This window comes from Babylonia areolata, chromosome 1, assembly GCF_041734735.1.
Source record: "Babylonia areolata isolate BAREFJ2019XMU chromosome 1, ASM4173473v1, whole genome shotgun sequence".
Lineage (NCBI taxonomy): Eukaryota > Metazoa > Mollusca > Gastropoda > Neogastropoda > Buccinidae > Babylonia > Babylonia areolata.
The window spans coordinates 71,447,109-71,470,958 of NC_134876.1; the positions used below are offsets into that span (position 1 = coordinate 71,447,109).

The window sequence follows — 23,850 nt, forward strand, 5'->3', positions numbered from 1 at the left end:
ATCCGAAGCTGTCAAATATAATAGGGTGTCAAAGACCAATGAGATCTTCATTTCTAACAGAATAATCATTTAGAAAAACACTCCTTTAATTAACTCATACCTGCATAGACCTCAGTCAGTAGCAGCTTCATTCTGTGTATATAAAAAACTATCAGCCAGGGAACTTCTGAGGAGCATAACTGTTCAGCTGAATCACTATGTAGTTTACTGTAACGTCTGAGTGATCTCACATACATGCATATAGAGATATTCAGGTGTTTGTGTGTGTGTGTGTGTGTGTGTGTCTGTCTGTCTGTCTGTCTGTCTGTCTGTGTATGTCTGTATGTGACGGTGAGTGTTCTATTACAAGTAACTTAATTCCCGGGTGTTAATATGCCCCGTTTAATTCTTTCCTCAGTGCATTTGCCATAACACAGAATTTTGCAGTTACCCGTTCATGTCGAGATTTCTAAATTAATGTGTAAATTTTCACAGATCTTCTCTGGACGTGTTTTGTACTATATAGTTATATCGCTGATCATATTCGAGTCTTAATCATTCAAACTATCTCCGGCACTGAGACAGATACAGCCCCGGCCGCGGCAATACATACTGAGTAGTACCAACTTGAACAGACGGTGATCAGTGCCAGATTCAGAAACCATGCATCCGGCTCTGGGGACTTGGGGTTTGGAGAAACCTCAGTAAACAGGACTATGCTGAATTAACTGAGTAGAAATACAACTGATACATTTCGATGACAGAGCTGGCCGCGAACAAGAAAAACGAGAAATATGTCGCCTTAGTTAAATTGAATATGAATTTTTTTTTTTTAATTTAAAAAATAAAAAAACGCCGGGCTGAAAATGTAATCATTCCGTTCTTCTTGTTGCTGATAGGCAGCCAACTCAGTCAAAATTAATGTTGAGGAATACGTAGGGATACCCACCGATCCGAGCTGACTGGTCTGGTGCAAAGAAACTCAGTTGAGGTGGCAGTTGGGGGGTGGGAGGTATATAATCGAGTCATATATAGCGAGGAGCGTTACCACTGAGTGAGGCGGAATGCTGCCCGCCATACCACTGAGTTGCAGAATCAAGCCCACCATGCCGATCTGATGCTGGGGAAAGGCCCGGTCAGTAGACTGGAAGGATGGGGACGGACTGAAGAGTGTGTCAGTAGATATTAGTTTAATTACCTACTACATTGACGTACTTGGACCCTCAGTCTAACTTTGAAATCAAGGTTTTCATAAGAAGGTGCTGTGACCACCTCTTTCAGGAAACCGTTCTACTGAGATAATGATTATACTGTCCGATATGGACGAAATATATGCCGGATTTCATGCACTACAGAGTTTACTGAATGGAAGGGCACGGTGTCATAGGCCAGAGATTTGGATTGTCAGTCGCCGGCGGCTCCAGTCCGAATTTCGGCCCACGGCAGGCCCAGGCAGCTGGTTGGCCGCTGTGGCCGCCGGGGGGACCGTCGGAAGCCCTGGCAGGATTTATCGTTAGGATCCCAGGTGGAACTTGTTCAGCCCGTGGACAGGCACCGGGACTTCCATAAGCTGGAAATGCAGCAACTGAAGGGTTCAGTCGATTAGCATATTCTCAGATCTCGTGATCAATTAACCAGTGGTAGTTTTGGCCAGACTGATATATACTCAGCTCATACCCACAAAACATCATGCACTTCTCTGCCGGGACCCTTAATAGAATCATAGTCGCTGGTGCTCACAGTACGGTGGTGGTTGTGGTGTTTGTCACCGTGGTGGTGGTCAGTCATAGTGTGGGGATCCCCCTTATCCTGTGTGTGTGTGCCGGTCAGTGTGTGTACTATGTGTGTGTGTGTGTGTGTGTGTGTCTGTGTGTGTGTGTGTGTGTGTGTGTGTGTGTGTGTGTGTGTGTGTGTGTGTGTGAATGCATGAAGAGACCTGGACAAAAAAACTACGAGACATGTCACACTGGTTGTCCAAAGTAGCTGCGAGACATGACCCAGAAATCTGACTGAGAAGATAGAACCCGCGGCCCGAGCAGCTCAGTCCAATCAGAGATCTCGATCTACTATGGGATCGTTTGCAAGGTCCTTAATTAGTATCAGATGGGAAGACATATATAATTATAGGCTATGGTACCAGATAACCGGCCCTTCATCGTGCAATAATCATTGCAGCTGGGGTGAAAAATGGCCCGAGACCCCATTGAGTTCAATCTATATGGTTTTCATGCTAGATCTAGTTCAATACTGATTATCAGGCCTGACCGTATAGGTTCTACTTCTTTTTCTTTTTTTAACACTCTCCCCTGTTATTAGCATGCATTTAATCCCATCATCGTCAAAAACAAACGAAGCTGGAGCTGTGCCGGTCGGCGTTTATCCCCGAGGAGCGCTTCGAAAGCCGGAGTGGTACAGCCTAGATACCGCGAAATAATTTTTTTTTTCTTTTCTACTTAATAGAATCAGTGCTCTTTCCTGCAGCCTCCCCCCCCCTCCTCCACACACACACACACACACACACACACACAGTGACATAATAATCAATATTTGATTGTGTTCACTCAACGGAAGGAAGAAAGGATGAGCTCTTGATTGAAAACGAGTTTACCCAAGTCTCAAACATTTTCAGAATCGAGCTGAATGAATACGCTTCCGCTAACCCAGCGAAAGCAATCGCGATGAATGTCGGCCTTGGAGAGTTCAACTCCGGTTGAGATGTTGACGGAACCGTAGGCAACATCCGATTTGTGCGGCACAGTGGAATCTCACGTGCAGCATGGAGGGATCAAATGCAGGAGATAAACTGTTTCAGCTGTGGATGATTTACAGTGCAAAGGTAAAGTTTTTCGCTTGTGTAGTTTCAGAAGTTGGGCTAATTAATCTCGTACAGTGGCGCAACGCCTCTTACGGAGAGTTGACACGGATGAGAAATGAAATGGATTTCGAAATTTTTCTTGTCGGTGTGACACAGATTAAGAATCCATGTCAACACATTTATCTCTCATGCGTGAACAATGGGTATGTGGTCCTTTTTTTATCTGTCAAAACAATCCCTTCTGTTTGTTTTGAATGGCTCATTGTGGGGATCATAGCAGACGATGATGTCACACCTGCTGAATGAGCATTTTGGTAGTGAAGATCGCTGTCTGCTGGTCTAAAAATAGATTGCTTCCAGAAGAAATGTGGGAAACTTCCTGCATAGTGTGATTTGAAACATATAACATTTTACACAGTTAAAAAAAAGTTTTAACATTATGATTATAAGTAGAAAACTGAAAAGACAGATGAGACATATTTTACCTAAGACTACATTAGTATTAAATTTATAAGTATTAGAGAATGATCAGAAAGGCCCTTGATCAGTCAGCAATTGCTGTTTGAATGTTGTATTGAAGTGATTTTTTTTTTTTATATATATAAAAGGAAATGTAAGTATTTAAAGGAAGTAAATGGAAACAAGATCAGTTAATGACAACAGCTAATGACTAAATGAGCTATAATAATAATTATTATAATGATTATAAACTTAAAGATTATTATGGTAATATTGTCATTATTGTCACTATTTTATTTAGTTCCCTTTTTTTGTGTATGTATAATGTGGATTAACGTCAGTTGTGCACAGTATTATTATTAAAATAAAGAGTTAAAATCAGTATTACTACTAGTCGTAGGTGGAAATAAACTCAGAACTGAAAGTTCCGACAATTTTGTTCTGCTCTTGAATGCATACGTGGATGCACCCATCCACACACACACACACACACACACACACACACACACACACACACACACACACACACACACATGGATACACACACACATACACACACACACGCACACACTCACATGCACGCATATGGAATACATCAAAGAATAAGAGAAGGTGCAAATTTTGTTTTATTAACTTTAAGTAAATCCAGTTCAAGGATGTCTTTTTTAGTAGTGGTACAATTTTAGGCTGATAAATCATTATTTTGTCAGAACCATTAGTACAATTGCACTTTTTACTAAAGCATTTGACTGAGACTATTTTCAAAGATTAAGCCATGATCAGAAATTAATTCCTGACTCTGTTAATGTTTAGGAAGAACTAATTGTAAAGTATTGTCCAGTACCGATCAAGGCAGGTGATTTTTAAAACAATTTTTATTACTTGAATAGAAAATGCACAGATTGCTGTATACATGAGAGCAGAGACTGGTGAAAAAAAAGTTGTGATCTGAAAAGATCCAGAATTGACATCTGTCATATTTTCTTATAGTTTGGATCTTTGTTATTAACTCTTTTTTTAAATCATGAAATTATGATTTTAACCCTATCTTATTTTGGTGTCAAGAAAACCATTTTTAACAATATTTGAGAATGATAAGGTAGGTATGCTCATTTACAAAGTTGTAGTGACTATATATATATATTTATATATGTGTGTGTGTGTGTGAATATATATATATATATATATATATATGTGTGTGTGTGTGTGTGTGTGTGTGTGCTTTTTGTTTTGTTTTTTCATAAGATTAAAAAAAAAAAAGCGTAAAGAATATTTTTCTCATGGATTGTGAATTTCAGTCTCGCTGAACATGACTGCAAAATAGTATAATTTACTATAATAGTATAAATGATATAATTTCACAGTTAATGTGAGTCACCTTATAGGTTTCCTCAGCCATATGTCTGAATATGTTGATCTTGATTTTTATACTGGCATTCCAAGAGCATATATTAGTTAATATTATGGCTAGCTTTTGCTTAAGAAATTTATCATGATAACCTACTGTTTCAAACACAGTCTGATCAACTATGAGTATGATCAAGGCTCTTCTGTGTTTTTAAACTAATTAAAGCTACAGCTCCCATTTGCTCATTATCAGAAGTGGGTTTTGATGTGTTTGAGGAGTTTTACCTTACCATTTACTGATTTAGGTGACCATTTTCTGTTCTTAGTGGACTAATTGCATCAAGCTATTCAGAGCTGCATTGAGGAATTATGTTTCAACATATACCCTCATTACTAAACGGAAAGTATAGTCAATCATTAAAAATTTTGATTGATCAAACGCTTACTTACATCAATTAGAAAATTTGGAATGCTTGCCAGGAATTTCTGAGGACTGAGAATAATTTGAAGCAAAAAGTGGACTTGGCACAAATGTTGAGCTCCGAATGATTGTTTTATCTCCAAGCAGTATTTGGTTGGCATTTTTGACTCACTTGTGTAAACAAAGTGAGTCTATGTTTTAACCTGGTGTTCGGTTGTCTGTGTGTGTGTGTGTCTGTGTGTCCGTGGTAAACTTTAGTTTAACATTGACATTTTCTCTGCAACTACTTTGTCAGTTGACACCAAATTAGGCATAAAAATAGGAAAAATTCAGTTCTTTCCAGTCATCTTGTTTAAAACAATATTGCACCTCTGGGATGGGCACAAAAAAATAAACAAGAGGCAAGGCCTTCAAGACTCACTTGTGAAACACTTAAAAAAAACCCACAAAAAACCCCACAATCTTTTTATGTATTGAGTATAATTTCAAAATGTAATGTTTAAGATGAGAAAGATCAGTTCAAAGCAAATTAAGTCCCCTAGCATTAATTACAGAGTAATTTCCCTTTTTTACTATCTTCACCAAAACGTTTGCAAAATAAATAAAACTTCCATGCTTAGCAAAAGAAGTTCCTGTTTGAACAAAAAATGATAATAATGACTGCTCTTGTTGTTGGGTCAGAATATCAGATCAAAGTGCCAAGTTTAGACAATACAAAAAATATAAATATAACAGTAAATGCAGTTTGCATATAATTAGGCTTCATTTTTTTTTTTTTTTTGTGTGTGTGTGTGTGTGTGCCCATCCCAGAGGTGCAATATTGTTTTAAACAAGATGACTGGAAAGAACTGAATTTTTCCTATTTTTATGCCTAATTTGGTGTCAACTGACAAAGTAGTTGCAGAGAAAATGTCAATGTTAAAGTTTACCATGGACACACACACACACACAGACAACCGAACACCAGGTTAAAACATAGACTCACTTTGTTTACTCAAGTAAGTCAAAAATGAAGCCTAATTATATGCAAACTGCATTTACTGTTATATTTATATTTTTTGTATTGTCTAAACTTGGCACTTTGATCTGATATTCTGACCCAACACCAAGAGCAGTCATTATTATCATTTTTTGTTTAAACAGGAACTTCTTTTGCTAAGCATGGAAGTTTTATTTATTTTGCAAACGTTTTGGTGCAGATAGTAAAAAAGGGAAATTACTCTGTAATTAATGCTAGGGGACTTAATTTGCTTTAAACTGATCTTTCTCATCTTAAACATTACATTTTGAAATTATACTCAATACATAAAAAGCTTGGATTTTTTTTTTTTTTTTTTTTTTTTTTTAAGTGTATCACAAGTGAGTCTTGAAGGCCTTGCCTCTTGTTTATTATGTTGTAAAGCATGCTCAGCATTGACACTAGACAGCCACAGTTAAGTGACAGTAACACAGGCAGAAAGGCATTTCTGAAGCAGTTTTAGATGCTTTGCTGTGTTACTTGTTTTTACTCAAAAGTTATACATGTGGAATAATATTAATGATCTATTATTATAATTTTTTTATATTGAATATTCTGTCAAATCTGTTCCAATATTTATGCAGTATGTGATATTCATAACATATAGTGTCTATATAAATCAGAATTGTAGAAAAAGAAAACTGCCTCTGAACAAGATACAAAATTTGTGTGTGTGTGAGTGTGTGTTCATGCATGTGTGTGTGTGTGTGTGTGTGTGCGTGCGCACGGGTGAAAACACACGCATATTTGTGGGTTTCTGTGTGTGTGAATACATGTATACCTGGGTGTATGTAGATTGGAAAACATATCTTCTGGAGCCACAGGTGAATACTAGAATACTGAATAGTAATTTGTTTTGTTTGAATGTTTTTGTTTGTTTTTTTGATAAACTTTTTTTTCTCTTTGTGTTTTCAGCATGACATCAGGATTTTACGGGAGTTTGTGGATCTGTTTGTGGACAACTACAAAGAACTCATTGACATTGACTTTGACCACCTGAATGATGGGTGAGTAGTGGAAGTTTTGTGTGCAAGAATGCAGTCAGGCTACAAGGCTTCACATTCAATGATTTACAGATAATCTTTTTATTTGGTGTTCCAAATAAGAAGTATGAAAACAATGATAACAAAATCAGTATCAGTAGAGAAGGTAACAGGTTTGTCAAGTTATGTACTTAGATAATTTATATTATTTTTATAGTACTTAAAGAGATAACCGGTTTGCCAAGTTCCACGCTTTCATAAATGTTATCTTTATAGTACTTCCTTTTCTTTTCTTTTCTTTCTTCTTTCACTTTTTATTTTTTCCTTTTTTTATGAATATTTGCAAATTGACTCACTGTATTGGATTTGCAAAACTTATTTAAAAAAATATATATATATGTATATATTTATATATTGTAGGAAAAAAAAGAAAGATAAAACAACAACCCTGGTTTGCTTAATTAGTTAGTTTGAATACTTTGGTAGTTTCTGATGAATGTTCAGTATGCAGTTTCCTTTGTTTAATTTACAGTTCAAGTCTTACAGAGTTTACTGTTTTGTAAATGATGGAACAAGTTTCCCAGTTCTGACTGTCTTGTGATCCCTTGACAAGCAGTGGTATCCTGACCCTATATATATGTGTGCAAACAATGTTAATGTGTATGTGTGTGAGTGAGTGTGTGTGTGTGTGTGTGTGTGTGTGTGTGTGTGTGTGTGTGTGTGTGTGTGAGAGAGAGAGAGAGAGAGAGAGAGAGTTTGTTTAACCACATACTTTCCTTTGCTTTGTTTTGTGTCCTGGTTCGTCCATTTTCTTGTCCCTGCTGGCTTTTCCCATTTCACTGTTTGGTCATAAGTGCTGTGGCCCATATATGTTCTTTGTTCCTATCACTTTTATCTGTTTGTAATGGTGCTTGGAGCTTTGAAAAAAAGAGACTGGCATGACTGTTTGAATAGGCTATGATCATAATAATGACTTTTTTTACGTCCTTTTTTTTTCCCCACAGTAACAATGATTATGATAATAATAATGATAATGATGATAAAGATAGTAACAATGATAATAATCGCAATGACAGTAATGATCATGATAATAATATTTATTAATATTATTGTTGTTATTATTGTTGTTATTCTTACAAAAAGCTCAAAATACAAGATATTTACGGACTGTTGTTGACTGCCTAAACTCCTAGAGGTGCAACAGGCAAGGATTATGATTATGATATATAATAATAATGATAAATATATATTTTTTTTTTAATGAAGTAAGATTCAGTTAATAATGAGAGACAGAAAAGACCGTGGCATGTGAGAGACAAGTTTCTATAGATCTCTGAACCTATGTTCTATGTACATAAAACAAACTGACCAAGCCTCAGAAATCTTATCTTTCTGAACTCTCTGTTTCCAGAGATACATAGGTATGAAATATTGCTGTCTCTGTCTGTTCAGAACAAAATCAATAGCAACCATTGCTAAATTAGTAAATATGAATTAGGTCGACACAACATGAAAAGTAAGGGATGGGGATCCCAAGCAATCTGTAATGGATCATGTTAAAAAAAACCCTATTAAATGAACAAAAAGAGAAAAAAGGTATTAAAAAAAAAATTAAAACAGCCAATGAACTGACAAACAACAGGCACTTTTTCTTGTAACGTTTGTAACAGATCTTCAGCCTTCATTTGATGTACACACAGCAACAAATGGAGAAACAGGATGACCAGTTCACCTGACAGACTCGATCAAGTTCAGCATTATCTGATAACTTATTTCATTGATAAACTGACAGAACTGTAAAATCCGCAAGTAAATGTAAGATAACTTCAAAAACAAAGAACAAAACCAGAACAAAACATTGACATGCACATTCTGCCCGTGTCAAGCAAACAAAATGAATTTGAAAAATTCAGTGGATTGTTGTCTGCCAGTATCTGTCTTGTCATATTCCTTATGTTTTGTTTAATATACCATGACCATGGGCATTGTTAGTGTGCACATATTCATCACAAATGCAGGGGTATACCTGCCTTCCTCATAAACCGCAGCAAATCCTGTAATGACAGACAACAGCAGCAATACAAGGACAAACACTACCACTATGATAAACAACAAGCAGTATAACAGCAAGAACACTGTCAACAACACTAGTGATAATAACTAAATAAGGCCAACAATCCAGCAACATGACAACAAGAACAAACAGTAGCAACAATAGCAGTAAAAACTGATAACAACCTGACACAGCAGTATACTATTCAAAACAGTCTTCTTCAACAATACAGTTCAAGATAGTTGTCTAAAACAACAGCAATAGTTTACCTTTTTACTTTGAATAAAAAGGGCTTGAGCATATGTAAGCCTGTTGATGTGAACTGTAAATTCACAATATAAATTCAAATTGTATCACTCAAGAAATGCGTGCAGGTTTTCAGCAGAAGGCCCCCACCTCACTCGCCTTCCGGACAGGATTCTGGAAGCTCTGGGAAGTCAGCTGTCCCAGTGTGTGGGCGTGGCGACTGGTCCCAAGGGTGGGGGGGAGGCGGAGGATGCTTCCCAGGCACTAAAGTTTGCTGAAAAGATCGTGCAGTGTCTCATCGTTCTGTGCAGGTGTGTGAGGTTTTAGATGTTTGAATGTCGGTGTTAAGTTGCCAGAGTGAATTCTTGTCAGAATTTCAGGTTTTATACAGTAATGGTGTGTGTGTGTGTGTGAGAGAGAAAGAGAGAGGGTTCAGTGTGTGTGTGTGTGTGTGTGTGTGTGTGTGTGTGTGTGTGTGTGTGTAGGTAGGTAGGTAGGTAGGTGTGTGTGTAGGTGGGGGGTGGGGGCGATGCATGAATATATTGAATCTGAGAATTTTCACAGTCATGTAATGTTTTTATTGCATTTTATCTAAATGACTTCATTGCTCTGTGAGTATTTGATAATTCAAGATTTATAATGAAGCTTCAGACTTCGACTTGTGAGGCTGTATGTCAGCGGGTGTAATAAACCATGTTGTTTCACGAGGATTCCAGCTGCATGAATCTGTAGTTATTAGCATAGTGTATGCTCTGGCAGCTGTTGGGCCAACTGTTATTTCCTGTGATTTGCAGAAACCATGACAATGTGCACCTGGTTGCTTCCTGCCAGTTCGTCAGCCACATTGTCATGCTCAGTGGTGCGTGTATTGAACAGGTGAGACAGGTGTGTGTGTGTGTGTGTGTGTGTGTGCTTGCTATGTTTTATGAGTGTGTAGACAAGCGTATGTTTGCATGTGACATTGTCAATGTGTGTGTGTATGTACATATATGTTGCAGTAAGGATGTTGGCTGCGATGTTTTGTAGTTTGCAGATGTGGTGTACAGTATATGAATCAGTCAGCATGCTATCACAGTCATACCTCCTTGAAACTGAAACTGAATCAATATGTAAGTCTGCATTCCTTTACAGATGTATAGATCCGTCTGTTCTTCAGTTGTAGTGTCAAGCAAGTTGTTCGGAGTTATAAATGTATTTTGATAAGATAACTAAAATGAGTTTTGATAAGACAACCAGTCACTGAAACACAAAGCTGGAACTAAAACATTGTGACCCCAATGTTTGCTGATGTTCATCAAATATTTGGTTTGGTAAGAACTGTTTGTCTTCTATTTTGTAATCCATTTCATGCCATTTTTGTTGAAAAGTGAGTTTGCATTTGTATGTATTAGTAATTATGCATTTGTGTCCGTAAAATGCATTTGTGACATTATATTATACTGTTTGCCTTTTCTGCTGGAATTGAAGCTCATTATTTTACTTTGAATATGTTGCCTTTTTTTTTTAGCTGCAAATTTATATGTGTTTATATATGTTTTATTCCAGATGTCCTCTTCTCCAGGAGACACAGCAGCTGCCTCCACAGCTGGCCATCTTTCCTTTGTCAAACACACCCTCCACTTGTTTGAATGTCTCTATGACCCATACTTTGTCTGGAGAAAACGTCTGCGCAGGTCAGTTGGATTGCTTTCTTGTAAATCATCTTTATAACTGTACACTGGAGTTACTGTTTGAAAAAAAACACATCATAAACATTTGCAATATAGGTTTACAATATTAGTGCATGCTTGACACTTCCAAATGCAGATATGAGTAGATGTCCAGGAAAGAAAACGGGAAGAAAATGAAGACTTTGCGTACATGTGTTGTTCTGTTGCTGTACTGGTGTGTGGTGATGTGCAGTTGGAACGTGGACAAGATGCGGCAGAGATGTCGACCAGCCCTGCTACACAACGAGGTGGTGCCATTCTTTCATGGTAAGGCCTCTGGTGGCAGAGAGAAAAAAAATTCACTGGCTTTGTGTCTTTCTGTGGTGCTGGAAAAAAAATCAACTCGCTCTGTTTTTGGTGTTGCCAGGTATTGCACTGTGGTGGATATGAATAATGTTGAATAGTTAGTTTTTCAAAATTATGGGGAAATTTGGATTCTGTCTGTACTTAATTGAAACTTCTGATTTGATAAGTGTGAGTGTGGTTTGTGTGTGCTTTCTTTTTGTGTATATGCTTTTGCTTATTTGCTTTGTCATCAGTGTCTCTTTACTTACGTGATTTTGAACGGTGTGTATGTTTGTGTGTGTGTGTGTGTCTTCATGTATATTTGTATCTGTCGAATTGTGTATATACTTGTGTGGTGTGTGTGTGTGTGTGTGTGTGTGTGTGTGTGTGCATAGTAATTGGAGCTTTCAGTTTCATGTCTGTCCACTGATATTAGATGTGTGGCTGTGTGTGTGTTGTGTGTATGTACATTGGTGTGTGTGTGTGTGTGTGTGTGTGTGTGTGTGTGTAAGTGTATCTGCATTTTGAACTTGAGTGTATATGTGAATGAAATTGAAGATTGTTAATGACCTTGTCCATGAAACGATACCATCATCAACCATGTATGTGGCAACAAAGTTTCCTTTCTTGAAAAATAAAGATGTAATAGACACAACACCTGAACACATTAAAATTCCTGATCTTTTTTGTTTTTCTATGCCCTTGCAGAGTGTTTCCAGAAGACAGGGCTGTCCAGTGATGTACAGCTCCGTTTACTTCATGTCTTTGGAGCCATCATATGTGGATCACAGGTACAGCTCATTAATTTTGGTGCTTAACGATGATGCTAGCAGTAATGAGAACTGTGACAACTTGCAGTTATGTTCCTCACATTCACACACACATGTGTACACACACATGTGTACAGACACACACACACACACACACACACACACACACACACACACGCACACATGCACACACACACACTATGCAGGCATATACACACACACATATGCACATACACACACACTATATATATATATATATATATATATATATATATATATATATATATATATATACATGCATGTATATGCACACATGCCCCATGTCCTATTTGCTAATATTTCTACATACTCGGTTTTGATACCAATATCTTGCCCCTTGTTAAGATAATAAAGTTGTTCTGATTCAGATTCTGACAGAACTGTAGAAAACATACCATAAGAACTGAACCAAATATACCATAAAAACTGTACCAAATATACCATGAGAACTTTTCCAAAGAATGATTACAGACATACTGTAAGAACTATACCATACCTCTTATACAGTAGGAGCTGTACGGACCATACATTAAGAACCATACTTAAAGAACCACACCAACCATACTGTAAGAACCACATCTACCATACTATAAGAACCATATCAACCATACTATAAGAACACCCATACTATAAGAACCATATCAACCATACTATAGGAACCATATCAACTAATCAAAAGAACCATACCATCCATACTATAAGAACCATACCAAATATACTATAAGAACCATACCAACAATACAAAAAATTATAGCAACCCTACCATTTAAACGATACCAACCATGCAATAAGAACCATAACAACATACAATAAGAACCATAAAAACATACTGGAAGAACAATATGACGCTATGACAACGCCAAACAAACTGTGATAACCACGTAAGATTTTTTTTCTTATGACTACACCAACAACACCAAAAGAACCATAAGAACAATAATGATGATAATGATAATAGAAGGACATTTGGTATGCCCTATCTAAAGATACAAAAGCCCTGGGCGTTTACAATGAAAAATACAATACTATAAGAAACAAACTATTGTACAATAAATACCACACCAACAGTACTATAAGGAATACACCAAATATACTTTAAGTACCATGCCAACCACACAATAACAACTGTACAACTACACCAAACATACTACAAGTACCATACCAGCCACATGATAACAACTATACAACTACACCAACATACTACAAGAACCATGCCAACCACACAATAGCAATTGTACAACTACACCAAACATACCAAAAGAACCATGCCAACCACATAATAACAACTGTACAACTACACCAAACTTACTACAAGAACCATGCCAACCACACAATAACAACTGTACAACTACACCAAACATACTACAAGTACCATACCAGCCACATGATAACAACTATACAACTACACCAACATACTACAAATACCACACCAACCATACAATAACAACTGTACAACTACACCAAACATGCTACAAGTACCATACGAACCACACAATAACAACTGTACAACTACACCAAACATGCTACAAGTACCATACGAACCACACAATAACAACTGTACAACTGCACCAAACATGCTAGAAGTACCATACGAACTACACAATAACAACTGTCCCCAACGTATCGTTACAGACGAATGCCCTGAAGGGGATCACGCCGGCCACACTGGACGTGATGCTGAAGGTGCTGTCAGCTCACACGGTGCACGGACCCACCAACGCCCAGCGTCAGGAGGCTGCCACGCTCAAAGACCTCGTGCTGCAGTGTATTGTTCGTGTCATCCACGTCATCCATGAGTGCAGTCCTGACCAGGTAGGCTGGGGTTTTTTGGGTGTTCTTTTTTGTCCCTTGCATTGAAGTTTACAAGAAGGTGCCACGCCATAATCAGTTAGGTGTTGGACTTCTGATTCTGTGTTAACCAGTGATCATGGTTCAAAGCACTGTTGTGGGTGTACAGACAGAAAATACAAAAAAAAAACTTAGCCGTATGAAGAGCACAGGAACTGTCAAGATGGCTGCCAGAAAAAGAGGGCGCTAGTCAGGGATACTGAGGGGAGGTAACCTACTTCGGGAGGTTATCGGCCGTAGTTACTTTCGTTTTCTCCACATAGGCGGATAGTAGCTTGCACAGGACAGGAATGTCAGACCCCTGCTGGAGTCTGCACTAGTGGGTCACGGTAAGTATGTTACTTAAACAAAATTTTAAGAAGAAAATTTCCTTTTTGTCTCTTGCATTGGAGGTTACAAAGAGATGGCATGGTAGAGTCGGTAAGGCGTCAAACTTCTCATCCAGTGTTTGCCAGTGATCATGGTTTGATGCCTCTGTTTTTGCATGGTGTTGTGTTCCTTGGGGAAGGCATCTCACTCTGATTTCCTTCTCTCCACCCAGGTGTGAATGGGTACCTGACTTTGGTTGGGGAAGGTTAAAATGGCGGAAGGAGAGGATTGGGCCCTGCCTTCCTGTGCTGAGTCCTAGACACAGTGGATATGAGTTCACTGCCCTGTTGGTCAAAGGGACCTTAAACCTTTTTAAACTAAATTGAAATTATGTTTTCTCTTGAAACAGCGGCAGCAGCAACAGTTCCTTTTTACACTCTTAAACACATTAGCAGAACAATACTATACAGCACATTAAGCAGTCACGTGGTGCTGCAATGACAGCTTGCAAGAGTCTAGTAGGCACTTTGATGGTGGCAGCGATTTTCATTTGACTATTGTAATTTTTTTTCATTTTTGTTTTGTTTTGTTTTGTTTTTTGTTGATGAAAGTTTGTGACATCATCACTTTTATTCAGGCTGGTTCAGAAATTACTGTTCAGTTTCACCACATCAGTTGTAATTCAACAGCACATAATAAGAAAACAAGTGCGCTTATTCCAGCATTTTCCTGGACTTTTTTTTTTTTTAATTGAGGGGATGTGCCTTAAATGCAGGAGCCAAAAATTATGGTATATTGATAGATCCCCTTTGATTGAAGATGTTTGTGTGCTCTGCAGAGGCAAGAAGGGTTGTGTGAAGTGATGCAGGGATACATGCAGGTGTTATGTGTGTGTGATGTTGAGGTGTTGGTGTGTTGCAGAGGCAGGTGGAAGTGTGTGAGGTGATGCAGGTGTTATGTGCATGCGATGTTCAGGTGTTGGTTGTTGCATTGTGTTGGGACTTTCAGGTGTTGAAGTGTTGCAGAGGCAGGTAGAGATGTGCAAGGTGATGCAGGTGTTACGTGTGTGTGATGTGAAGTGTTGGTGTGTTGCAGAGGCAGGTGGAAGTGTGCAAGGTGATGCAGGTGTTATGTGTGTGCGATGTTCAGGTGTTGGTTGTTGCAGTGTGTTGGGACTTTCAGGTGTTGGTGTGTTGCAGAGGCAGGTAGAGATGTGCAAGGTGATGTAGGTGTTATGCGTGTGTGATGTGAAGTGTTGGTGTGTTGCAGAGGCAAGTAGAGGTGTGTGAGGTGGTACAGGTGTTATATGTGTGTGATGTTGTGGTGTTGGTGTATTGCAGAGGCAGGTAGAGGTGTGCATGGTGATACATGTGTTATGTGTGTGTGACGTTGAGGTGTTGGTGTGTTGCCGAGGCAGGCAGAGGTGTTCGAGGTAATGTAGGTGTTATATGTGTGTGATGTTGAGGTGTTGGTTGTTGCAGTGTGTTGGGACTTTCAGGTGTTGGTGTGTTGCAGAGGCAGGTAGAGGTGTGTGTGGTGATGCAGGTGTTATGTGTATGTGATGTTGAGATATTGGTGTGTTGGAGAGGCAGGTAGAGGTGTTCAAGGTGATACAGGTGTTATGTGCGTGTAACATTGAGATGTTGGTGTGTTGCAGAGGCAGGTCGAGGTGTTTGAGGTGATAACAGGTGTTAAGTGTGCATGACATTGAGATGTTGGTGTGTTGCAGAGGCAGGTCGAGGTGTTCGAGGTGATACAGGTGTTATGTGTGTGTGTGACATTGAGATGTTAGTGTGTTGCAGAGGCAGGTCGAGGTGTTCAAGGTGATACAGGTGTTAAGTGTGCATGACATTGAGATGTTGGTGTGTTGCAGAAGCAGGTCGAGGTGTTCGAGGTGATACAGGTGTTATGTGTGTGTAACATTGAGATGTTGGTGTGTTGCAGAGGCAGGTCGAGGTGTTCGAGGTGATACAGGTGTTAAGTGTGCATGACATTGAGATGTTGGTGTGTTGCAGAGGCAGGTCGAGGTGTTCGAGGTGATACAGGTGTTAAGTGTGCATGACATTGAGATGTTGGTGTGTTGCAGAGGCAGGTCGAGGTGTTCAAGGTGATACAGGTGTTATGTGTGTGTGACGTTGAGATGTTGGTGTGTTGCAGAGGCAGGTCGAGGTGATACAGGTGTTATGTGTGTGTGACATTGAGATGTTGGTGTGTTGCAGAGGCAGGTCGAGGTGTTCGAGGTGATACAGGTGTTATGTGTGTGTGACATTGAGATGTTGGTGTGTTGCAGAGGCAGGTCAAGGTGTTCGAGGTGATACAGGTGTTAAGTGTGTGTGATGATGTTGATGTGTTGCAGAGGCAGGTAGAGGTGTGTGAGGTGATGCAGGTGTTGTGTGTGATGTTGAGGTGTTATGTGTGTGTGATGTAGAGGTGTTGGTGTGTTGGTTTGCTGCAGAGGCAGGTAGAAGTGTGCGAGGTGATGCAGGGCTACATGCAGGTGTTGCTGAACCTGGACATGGAGCCGTCTGTGGAAACTGACACCAAGATGCAGCTGGCAATGATCAGTGAGTGCTGCAGTCTGTCTGTCTGTGGGGTCATGTGATCTGTATCTCATGGTATGTACTAGGTATCTGTAGGGTCATGTGATTTGTATCTCATGGTGTGTACTAGGTATCTGTCTGTGGGGTCATGTGATCTGTATCTCATGGTATGTACTAGGTATCTGTGGGGTCATGTGATCTGTATCTCATGGTATTTACTAGGTATCTGTCTGTGGGGTCATGTGATTTGTATCTCATGGTATGTACTAGGTATCTGTCTGTGGGGTCATGTGATCTGTATCTCATGGTATGTACTAGGTATCTGTGGGGTCGTGTGATTTGTATCTCATGGTATGTACTAGGTATCTGTGGGGTCATGTGATCTGTATCTCATGGTATGTACTAGGTATCTGTCTGTGGGGTCATGTGATCTGTATCTCATGGTATGTACTAGGTATCTGTCTTTGGGGTCGTGTGATTTGTATCTCATGGTATCTGTTTGGAGGCATCATGGCAGAATAAGTTAGGCGTTTGACTTCTGTCCCAGTGTTCATCACTGATCAGGTGTTTGATGACCTGTTTCGACATGGTGTTGCGTTGGTGTTTCTCTACCCTCATGTGAATGGGTACCTGACTTTAGTTTTGGAAGGTTAAAACGGTGAAAGGAGAGGATTAGGCCCCACCTTCCTTTGCCGAGCCCTGGATACAGTGCATGTGAATTCACTGTCCTGATGGCTTGATTGGTTACAGACCTTTGGCAAGTCCTTTGGTCTGCCCTTTGGTCCCTAGTGACAATGTACGGCATGGTTCAAGCTTTCATTTCTCCAAAGCAGCGCCACCTGTGTAAATCAGCAGACCAGTTAGTGTTTTGAGTCAGATTAGGGAATGTTTGACTATACCCAAAGCAATGCAGTTGGCCTCTGGTGATCGGGAGGATGTGCTTTGTCTGTGAAATCCAGGTGCCTGATGTGGGATGGCATTTTCTGTTTATAAAGCCCGCTGTCTGATGTGGTTTGTCTCAAAGTCCTGGTGTATGTTTGTGGGGTGATGTGGTTTGTCAGAAAGTCCTTTCGCTGGTCCATTCATCTACGTTTTTTCAAGGAAACCTTTGTTGTTGGTTGTTGTTTTTTCAGACTTTTTTTTTGTAATATATTATTTTTTGTGTCTAGTATATATGTGAGGTGCCCGTTGGCAATTTTTTTGTTTTGAATGCCTATTATTGAATATAATTTTTTTAAAGATATATATATTATGTATTGATATATTTATGTTCGTTGTTGTTGTTTTTTATCCTAGGCAAAAAATTGGCAGAATGTTCAGTATCAGAGGCATTACGTAGGTTTATGTGCATGAATATGAATTTACTTGTGCCTAATTTTCTTTTCCAGTTGTGCTTTTTTCCCTCTTTTTTTTAGGTTCTACAGGATCAGTTTTTAGTTTTTCAGTACTGATATGGCCTTGTATGGTAGGCAGGACTGTAAGCAACAGAAGTTAAAGATATGTGTAAGACATATACGTGAGAGACATGATCAATGTGTGACAGACATGATCAGTGTGTGACAGACATGATCAGTGTGTGAGAAACATGATCAATATGTGACAGACATGATCAGTGTGTGACAGACATGATCCCTGTGTGACAGACATGATCAGTGTGTGAGAAACATGATCAATATGTGACAGACATGATCAGTGTGTGACAGACATGATCCCTGTGTGACAGACATGATCACTGTGTGACAGACGTGATCACTGTGTGACAGTGTGACAGACATGATCGATGTGTGACAGACATGATCAATGTGTGACAGTGTGACAGACATGATCGATGTGTGACAGACATGATCAATGTGTGACAGTGTGACAGACATGATCACAGTGTGACAGACATGATCAGTGTGTGTCGATATGTGACAGACATGATCGATGTGTGACAGACATGATCAATATGTGACAGACATGATCAATGCGTGACAGATATGATCAGTGCGTGACAGACATGATCAGTGCATGACAGACAGACATGATCAATGCGTGACAGACATGATCAACGAGATGGTAGCCTGCAATGACAAGTCAGCTCTGCAAGTGTTGATGGTCAGTGGGGGAACGTTCGATGGCTTCATTTCACTCCTGCTTAAAACCACGGTCAGTACTGGCTTTCTACATTGTTTTGTGTCTATATCTTTATCATGATGATCTGTCGGTCTCACCTGTATTCGTCAGTCTGCCACTGTCGTTCTTCCACTCTTGTTCTCTTTGACTCTTTCAGTTTGTTCCCACTTTTCATTCCTTACTGCATGTTTTCTTTCCACATCACTCTAAAGCAAGTAAAACTCACTTGTCAGATATCAGTCATTTGGTGGACTCCAGTCAGTGGATTTAAAAGAGAGGAAAAAAATCCCAAGCATTTGTTTTTCATTTCTGTTCAGTTCAAAATGCATTATTTACCCTACCTCCAGGAAAATAGTGACCAGTTAGCTGGTGCTTGGTCTTGCATTTATTTCGATATTGAAAGCTCAGGGATGTAAATCTGTGGTTTCAACACCCACCTTGCTGCTTGTTCAAGGGAAAACGGATCATGTTTCAGCAAGGAAACATTTTGAAACACAGATTTTCTTTTTTTTATATATATATATATATGAATATGTATGCTTTGATACACAAAGTGACAAATAGCAAGAATTTTTTTTTTTTTTTTTTTATTTTTTTTTTTACAATGAAATATGAGATTGAAAGAAGAAAAGAAAAACATTACATATAATTAAGAAATTTTCTGTGTTTAGTGTCATAATATGTGGTGTTTTCTGAATCTGTCAGTTCTGATACTATTCCAGTGAAGTGGACAAACAGTTAAGAAATAGAAGTGTTATCGCTGAAGCATGGCTGTTGGTTTCAGCTGACTGGGGTGGATGCACAGAAACTGGCCATGGCAGTGGTGAGAGTTATGCAGGCCATTCTCTCTGGGTCAGCCAACGCTAAGGTGAGTTACACATTTTAACTCTCTTTGGGATGGGTTAGGGGAGGGGATTATGCCATCAGTAGGAGAATGGTTAAGATTTTGGGGGTGGACTGTCATTGTGGGGATGTGGTGGTAGTCTCTCTATGAGGGTCATCAGTTGGTGGCGTAGTAGGTGGTGTCCTTACTGCATCGAATCAGAACAGGCACTACCGAACACCACCAAAGTGACTCAGCAGCAGTGCAGTCTCCTCTGGTGTGAGGCCTTTTGGCAACCTAAGCATCAATGGTTCCCTGTGGACTGCTGACTCTGGGACTGCAACGGATAAACCTCAGTGCGGCCATGAATAGGGGACTACAGGAGTAATGCTACTGAAATCAGGCAGATGATGAGGCAGCAAAATGAAATAAATAAATAAAAGATTTTTGGAGCCAATATTTACTGGCTCCATTCTTGTTTTTTCTGTGATGTCCGCATGCAGTGTTTGAACAGTCGAGGCACAGTCAGGCAGGGCCGTGTTTAGCTTTCAAGGAGAGGAGGGGAGGGAGGGAAGCAAGGGGGGAACAGAACAGAAAGTGTGTGGTCCAGCACAGTGAGTACTGACCCCACAGATCTTTCAGGACCCACTGGATGGGCCTTCCCTCTGCTGGAACACAAAGACAGCTGTAGGTCGTGAATTTGGTAGAGAATGGTGTGCGTCTGGTAGAACATACTAAGGGCAAGTAAAGCTTCTGTAGAAAAAAAAAAAAATTTTGTATGGAGGAAAAAGTGTGAGTATGTGTTTGTGTGTTTATGTGTGTGTGTGTGTGTGTGTGTGTGCGTGATTCAGTTTCAAATTCAGTTTGTGTTTGTGCTATGTGCTATGTGTGTGTGTGTGTGTATAGGGGGGGAAGAGGGATGTGGTGGCAGGTTGGGAGAGGGGAATGGGGATATTCGTCTGGGTGTGCATCTGGGGGAGGTTGATTCAACTGTTGCGTATCTATGTGCAAACCCTTTTGCTTGGGGGGAACATGTTTCAGGGAGGAAGCAGAACATATTTCAGATTCAAATTTGAATGACAGAAGTTTCTTTCTGCATCTCTGTCCATTTCAGACATTGTTTGAAGGCAGAGTTGGCTATCAGCGGTTTGTCGAAGCCCTGAAAAGTCTTGGTCAGCCGTCAGTGGAGCTGCTGCAGACACTTCTGGACCTGGTAAGCCAGCGGTGGTTGTGGGGTTGGGGAGTTGGTCATGGTGATTATAATAGCAGTGGGATGTATTTGCATGTGAAATCTCTGCCAGTCCACAAACACATACAAGGATAACAATCACATGAAGTATAATGCTTCCAGAGTAATAATTTGGACTGTGTGATATTAAGATGTTGTTTGTTAAAATGACAATGATTTGGCAGTAGAGTGAGTGTGTGTGTGTGTGTGTGTGTGTGTGAGTGACTGTGTGTGTGTGTGTGTGTGTGTGTGTGTGTGTGTGTGTGTGAGTGACTGCGAGCATGTCTGTGGTATGTGCATCTATGTGTATTGGCATGTGTGCATATGTACATGTTTATATGTGCCCCGGTGAAAATAAGGTCCTGCAGTTACAATGTATTTAAAAAATACTAAGCAACATACACATTTTTACATGCTTTTTTTTTTAAATAGTAGTGTCAGTGGTGTAGTGTTTGGGAAGGTTCACTCCCTTCACCAGATTTCCTGGTATCCATCCCCATCAGCCACATCCAGTATGTCCAACAAAGACCATCAGATCAGAACAGGACAGGAGGCAACTGCTGTTCTGACTATCTGAACTAGAATTTGATTACAGTGGAGAGTGTCTTGCCCAAGTTGCATCCCCAACTCTCTTGGCCAAAAGGACTTTGGGACGGTCGTCACTCTGATGGTCTGTTGAGGCCAGCTAACCCTCAAGGCTGCAGCACCAAAAGGCAGTACAGTGTATTTGTTGCTGAGTTTGCAAAGTGCTTAGAGCTTGGTCTCCAACCGAGGATAGGTGCTATATAAGTATCCATATCATCAATATTGCCTCCTTGTTTAAGAGTCATAGTCTCTCACAAAAGACTCAGCTGTAAACGAATTCCCATTGTAGTAGAGAAACCATTGACCATACAGCTCTAACTTAGCTGTAGGCCCAAATGTTAGCTTATGTCAATCAATGATACAACCAAATAGCAGGAAAGACCAAAAGCCAGATCACCTGAAGTGGTTATGAACACACAACTGGAATGTAACGAACCAATCATTTCCGTTCCCCAGGTGGTGGAGGAGCACTACGAGAGCAGCAGCAAGCTGCGGGTGGTCAACACCCAGGCGGCCATGATGCTGCTGCAGTGGCTGCCAGACGTGCAGTCCCGAGAGCTACAGGTGTGGCTGGCCGAGCGGCTGGCCAGCCTGTGCACACATGGACACCGCAGTCGCATGAGCTGCTGCACGGCCGGCATGATCCCCCACATCATCACCGTGCTGGGCCGGCAGAAACAGATTGACCACAAGGCTGTCGGTGGGTGGAGTGCGTGTGGTGGTGTTTTGTGATGTGGTGTGTGTGGTGCGTTGTGTTGTGTGTACAGATTGACCACAAGGTTGTTGGTGTGTGTGGTGTTTTGTGATGTGGTGTGTGTGGTGTGGTGTGTTGTGTTGTGAACAGATTGACCTCAAGGCTGTTGGTGTGTGTGGTGTTGTTTTGTGAACAGATTGACCTCAAGGCTGTTGGTGTGTGTGGTGTTGTTTTGTGATGTGGTGTGTGTGGTGTGGTGTGTTGTGTTGTGTACAGATTGACCACAAGGCTGTTGGTGTGTGGTGGTGTTTTGTTATGTGGTGTGGTGTGTTGTTTTGTGAACAGATTGACCTCAAGGCTGTTTGTGTGTGTGGTGTTGTTTTGTGATATGGTGTGGTGTGTTGTTTTGTGAACAGATTGACCTCAAGGCTGTTTGTGTGTGTGGTGTTGTTTTGTGATATGGTGTGGTGTGTTGTTTTGTGAACAGATTGACCTCAAGGCTGTTGGTGTGTGGTGTTGTTTTGTGATGTGGTGTGGTGTGTTGTTTTGTGAACAGATTGACCTCAAGGCTGTTGGTGCGTGGTGTTGTTCTGTGATGTGGTGTGTGGTTTGTATACACTGACCACAAAGCTGTCAGTGAGTGGTGTGTATGGTGTAGTGTGTGTGGTGTGGGTGTGTTGTGTGTGTACAGATTGACCACAAGGCTGTCGGTGAGTGGTATGTGTGGTGTGGTATGGTGTGAATGTGGTGTGGTGTGTTATGTACATATTGAGCACAAGGATGTTGGTGTGTGTGTGTGTGCATTGTGTGTGGTGTGGTGTGGTGTGTACAGGTTAACAACAAGGCTGTTGGTGAGTGGTGTGGTGTGGTTTGGTGCGTTGTTTATAGATTGAGTGGTGTGCTGTAGTGTTGTGTTGTGTTGTGTTTGAGTGATGGTTTCATACGTATTATTCTAAGTATTTGTGAGTGTGTGTGTTTAGTGTATATGTATCTGTTATATAAGTGTGCGTGTGTGTGTCCCTATGGATGTAGTTGTGTGTGCTTGTTATTGTATGTTCATTAATTTTTATATGCATCTGTTTGTGTATATGTGAGTGTGCAAGCATCTGTTTGTGTTGTAATTAATTTCATTGGTCATGTGTGAAACATATGAAAACAAGTCATTTGATTTGTTACTGATTGTTGTTACAGGTCATCTGATTGGTCTGCTGGAGACTCTGGGTACTCTGTCCATGACAGCAGGAGAACTGAAACAGCTCATCAGCTTGTTCCGAGTGGATGAAGAGGGAAAGCAGGTAATTCCTCTGTGTGTGTGTGTGAGAGAGAGATGGACGAAATTGTATATATATGAGAGAGATGAAGAGCATCTATGTGTGTAAGTGCTCATGCTTTTGTTTGCATTTGCAATAAGTGTATGTGCATCTACTTCCCAGTTTTAGTGTAGAGTATAGAGTTTGTATAGAGTTGCATTCATGACTGGAGTGTATGTAGCCTTGTTAATTATGCCACAGTAATGCATTGGAAGTGTTGCTCAGTGCTGTATTCATGCATGCAGGGCACACTTGCAGAGTGATAATCTTTAAA

The 23,850-nt window shown here is 40.2% G+C and overlaps 1 protein-coding gene across 1 annotated transcript in view; it reads left to right on the plus strand.

The window, feature by feature from the left end:
* The first annotated feature begins 2,659 nt into the window (after window positions 1–2,659).
* Window positions 2,660–23,850, plus strand: part of LOC143286845 (neurobeachin-like protein 1) — an 86,496-nt gene continuing 65,305 nt past the window's right edge. Inside the window, exons 1-14 of the mRNA XM_076594682.1 lie at window positions 2,660–2,815; window positions 6,955–7,046; window positions 9,450–9,632; window positions 10,116–10,197; window positions 10,867–10,994; window positions 11,224–11,297; window positions 12,024–12,106; window positions 13,757–13,936; window positions 16,737–16,845; window positions 18,863–18,969; window positions 19,721–19,804; window positions 20,874–20,972; window positions 22,029–22,272; window positions 23,458–23,561. Of these exons, the coding sequence (XP_076450797.1) occupies window positions 2,756–2,815; window positions 6,955–7,046; window positions 9,450–9,632; window positions 10,116–10,197; window positions 10,867–10,994; window positions 11,224–11,297; window positions 12,024–12,106; window positions 13,757–13,936; window positions 16,737–16,845; window positions 18,863–18,969; window positions 19,721–19,804; window positions 20,874–20,972; window positions 22,029–22,272; window positions 23,458–23,561 (1,629 nt within the window). The 5' untranslated portion in view covers window positions 2,660–2,755. The remainder of the gene's footprint in view (window positions 2,816–6,954; window positions 7,047–9,449; window positions 9,633–10,115; window positions 10,198–10,866; window positions 10,995–11,223; window positions 11,298–12,023; window positions 12,107–13,756; window positions 13,937–16,736; window positions 16,846–18,862; window positions 18,970–19,720; window positions 19,805–20,873; window positions 20,973–22,028; window positions 22,273–23,457; window positions 23,562–23,850) is intronic.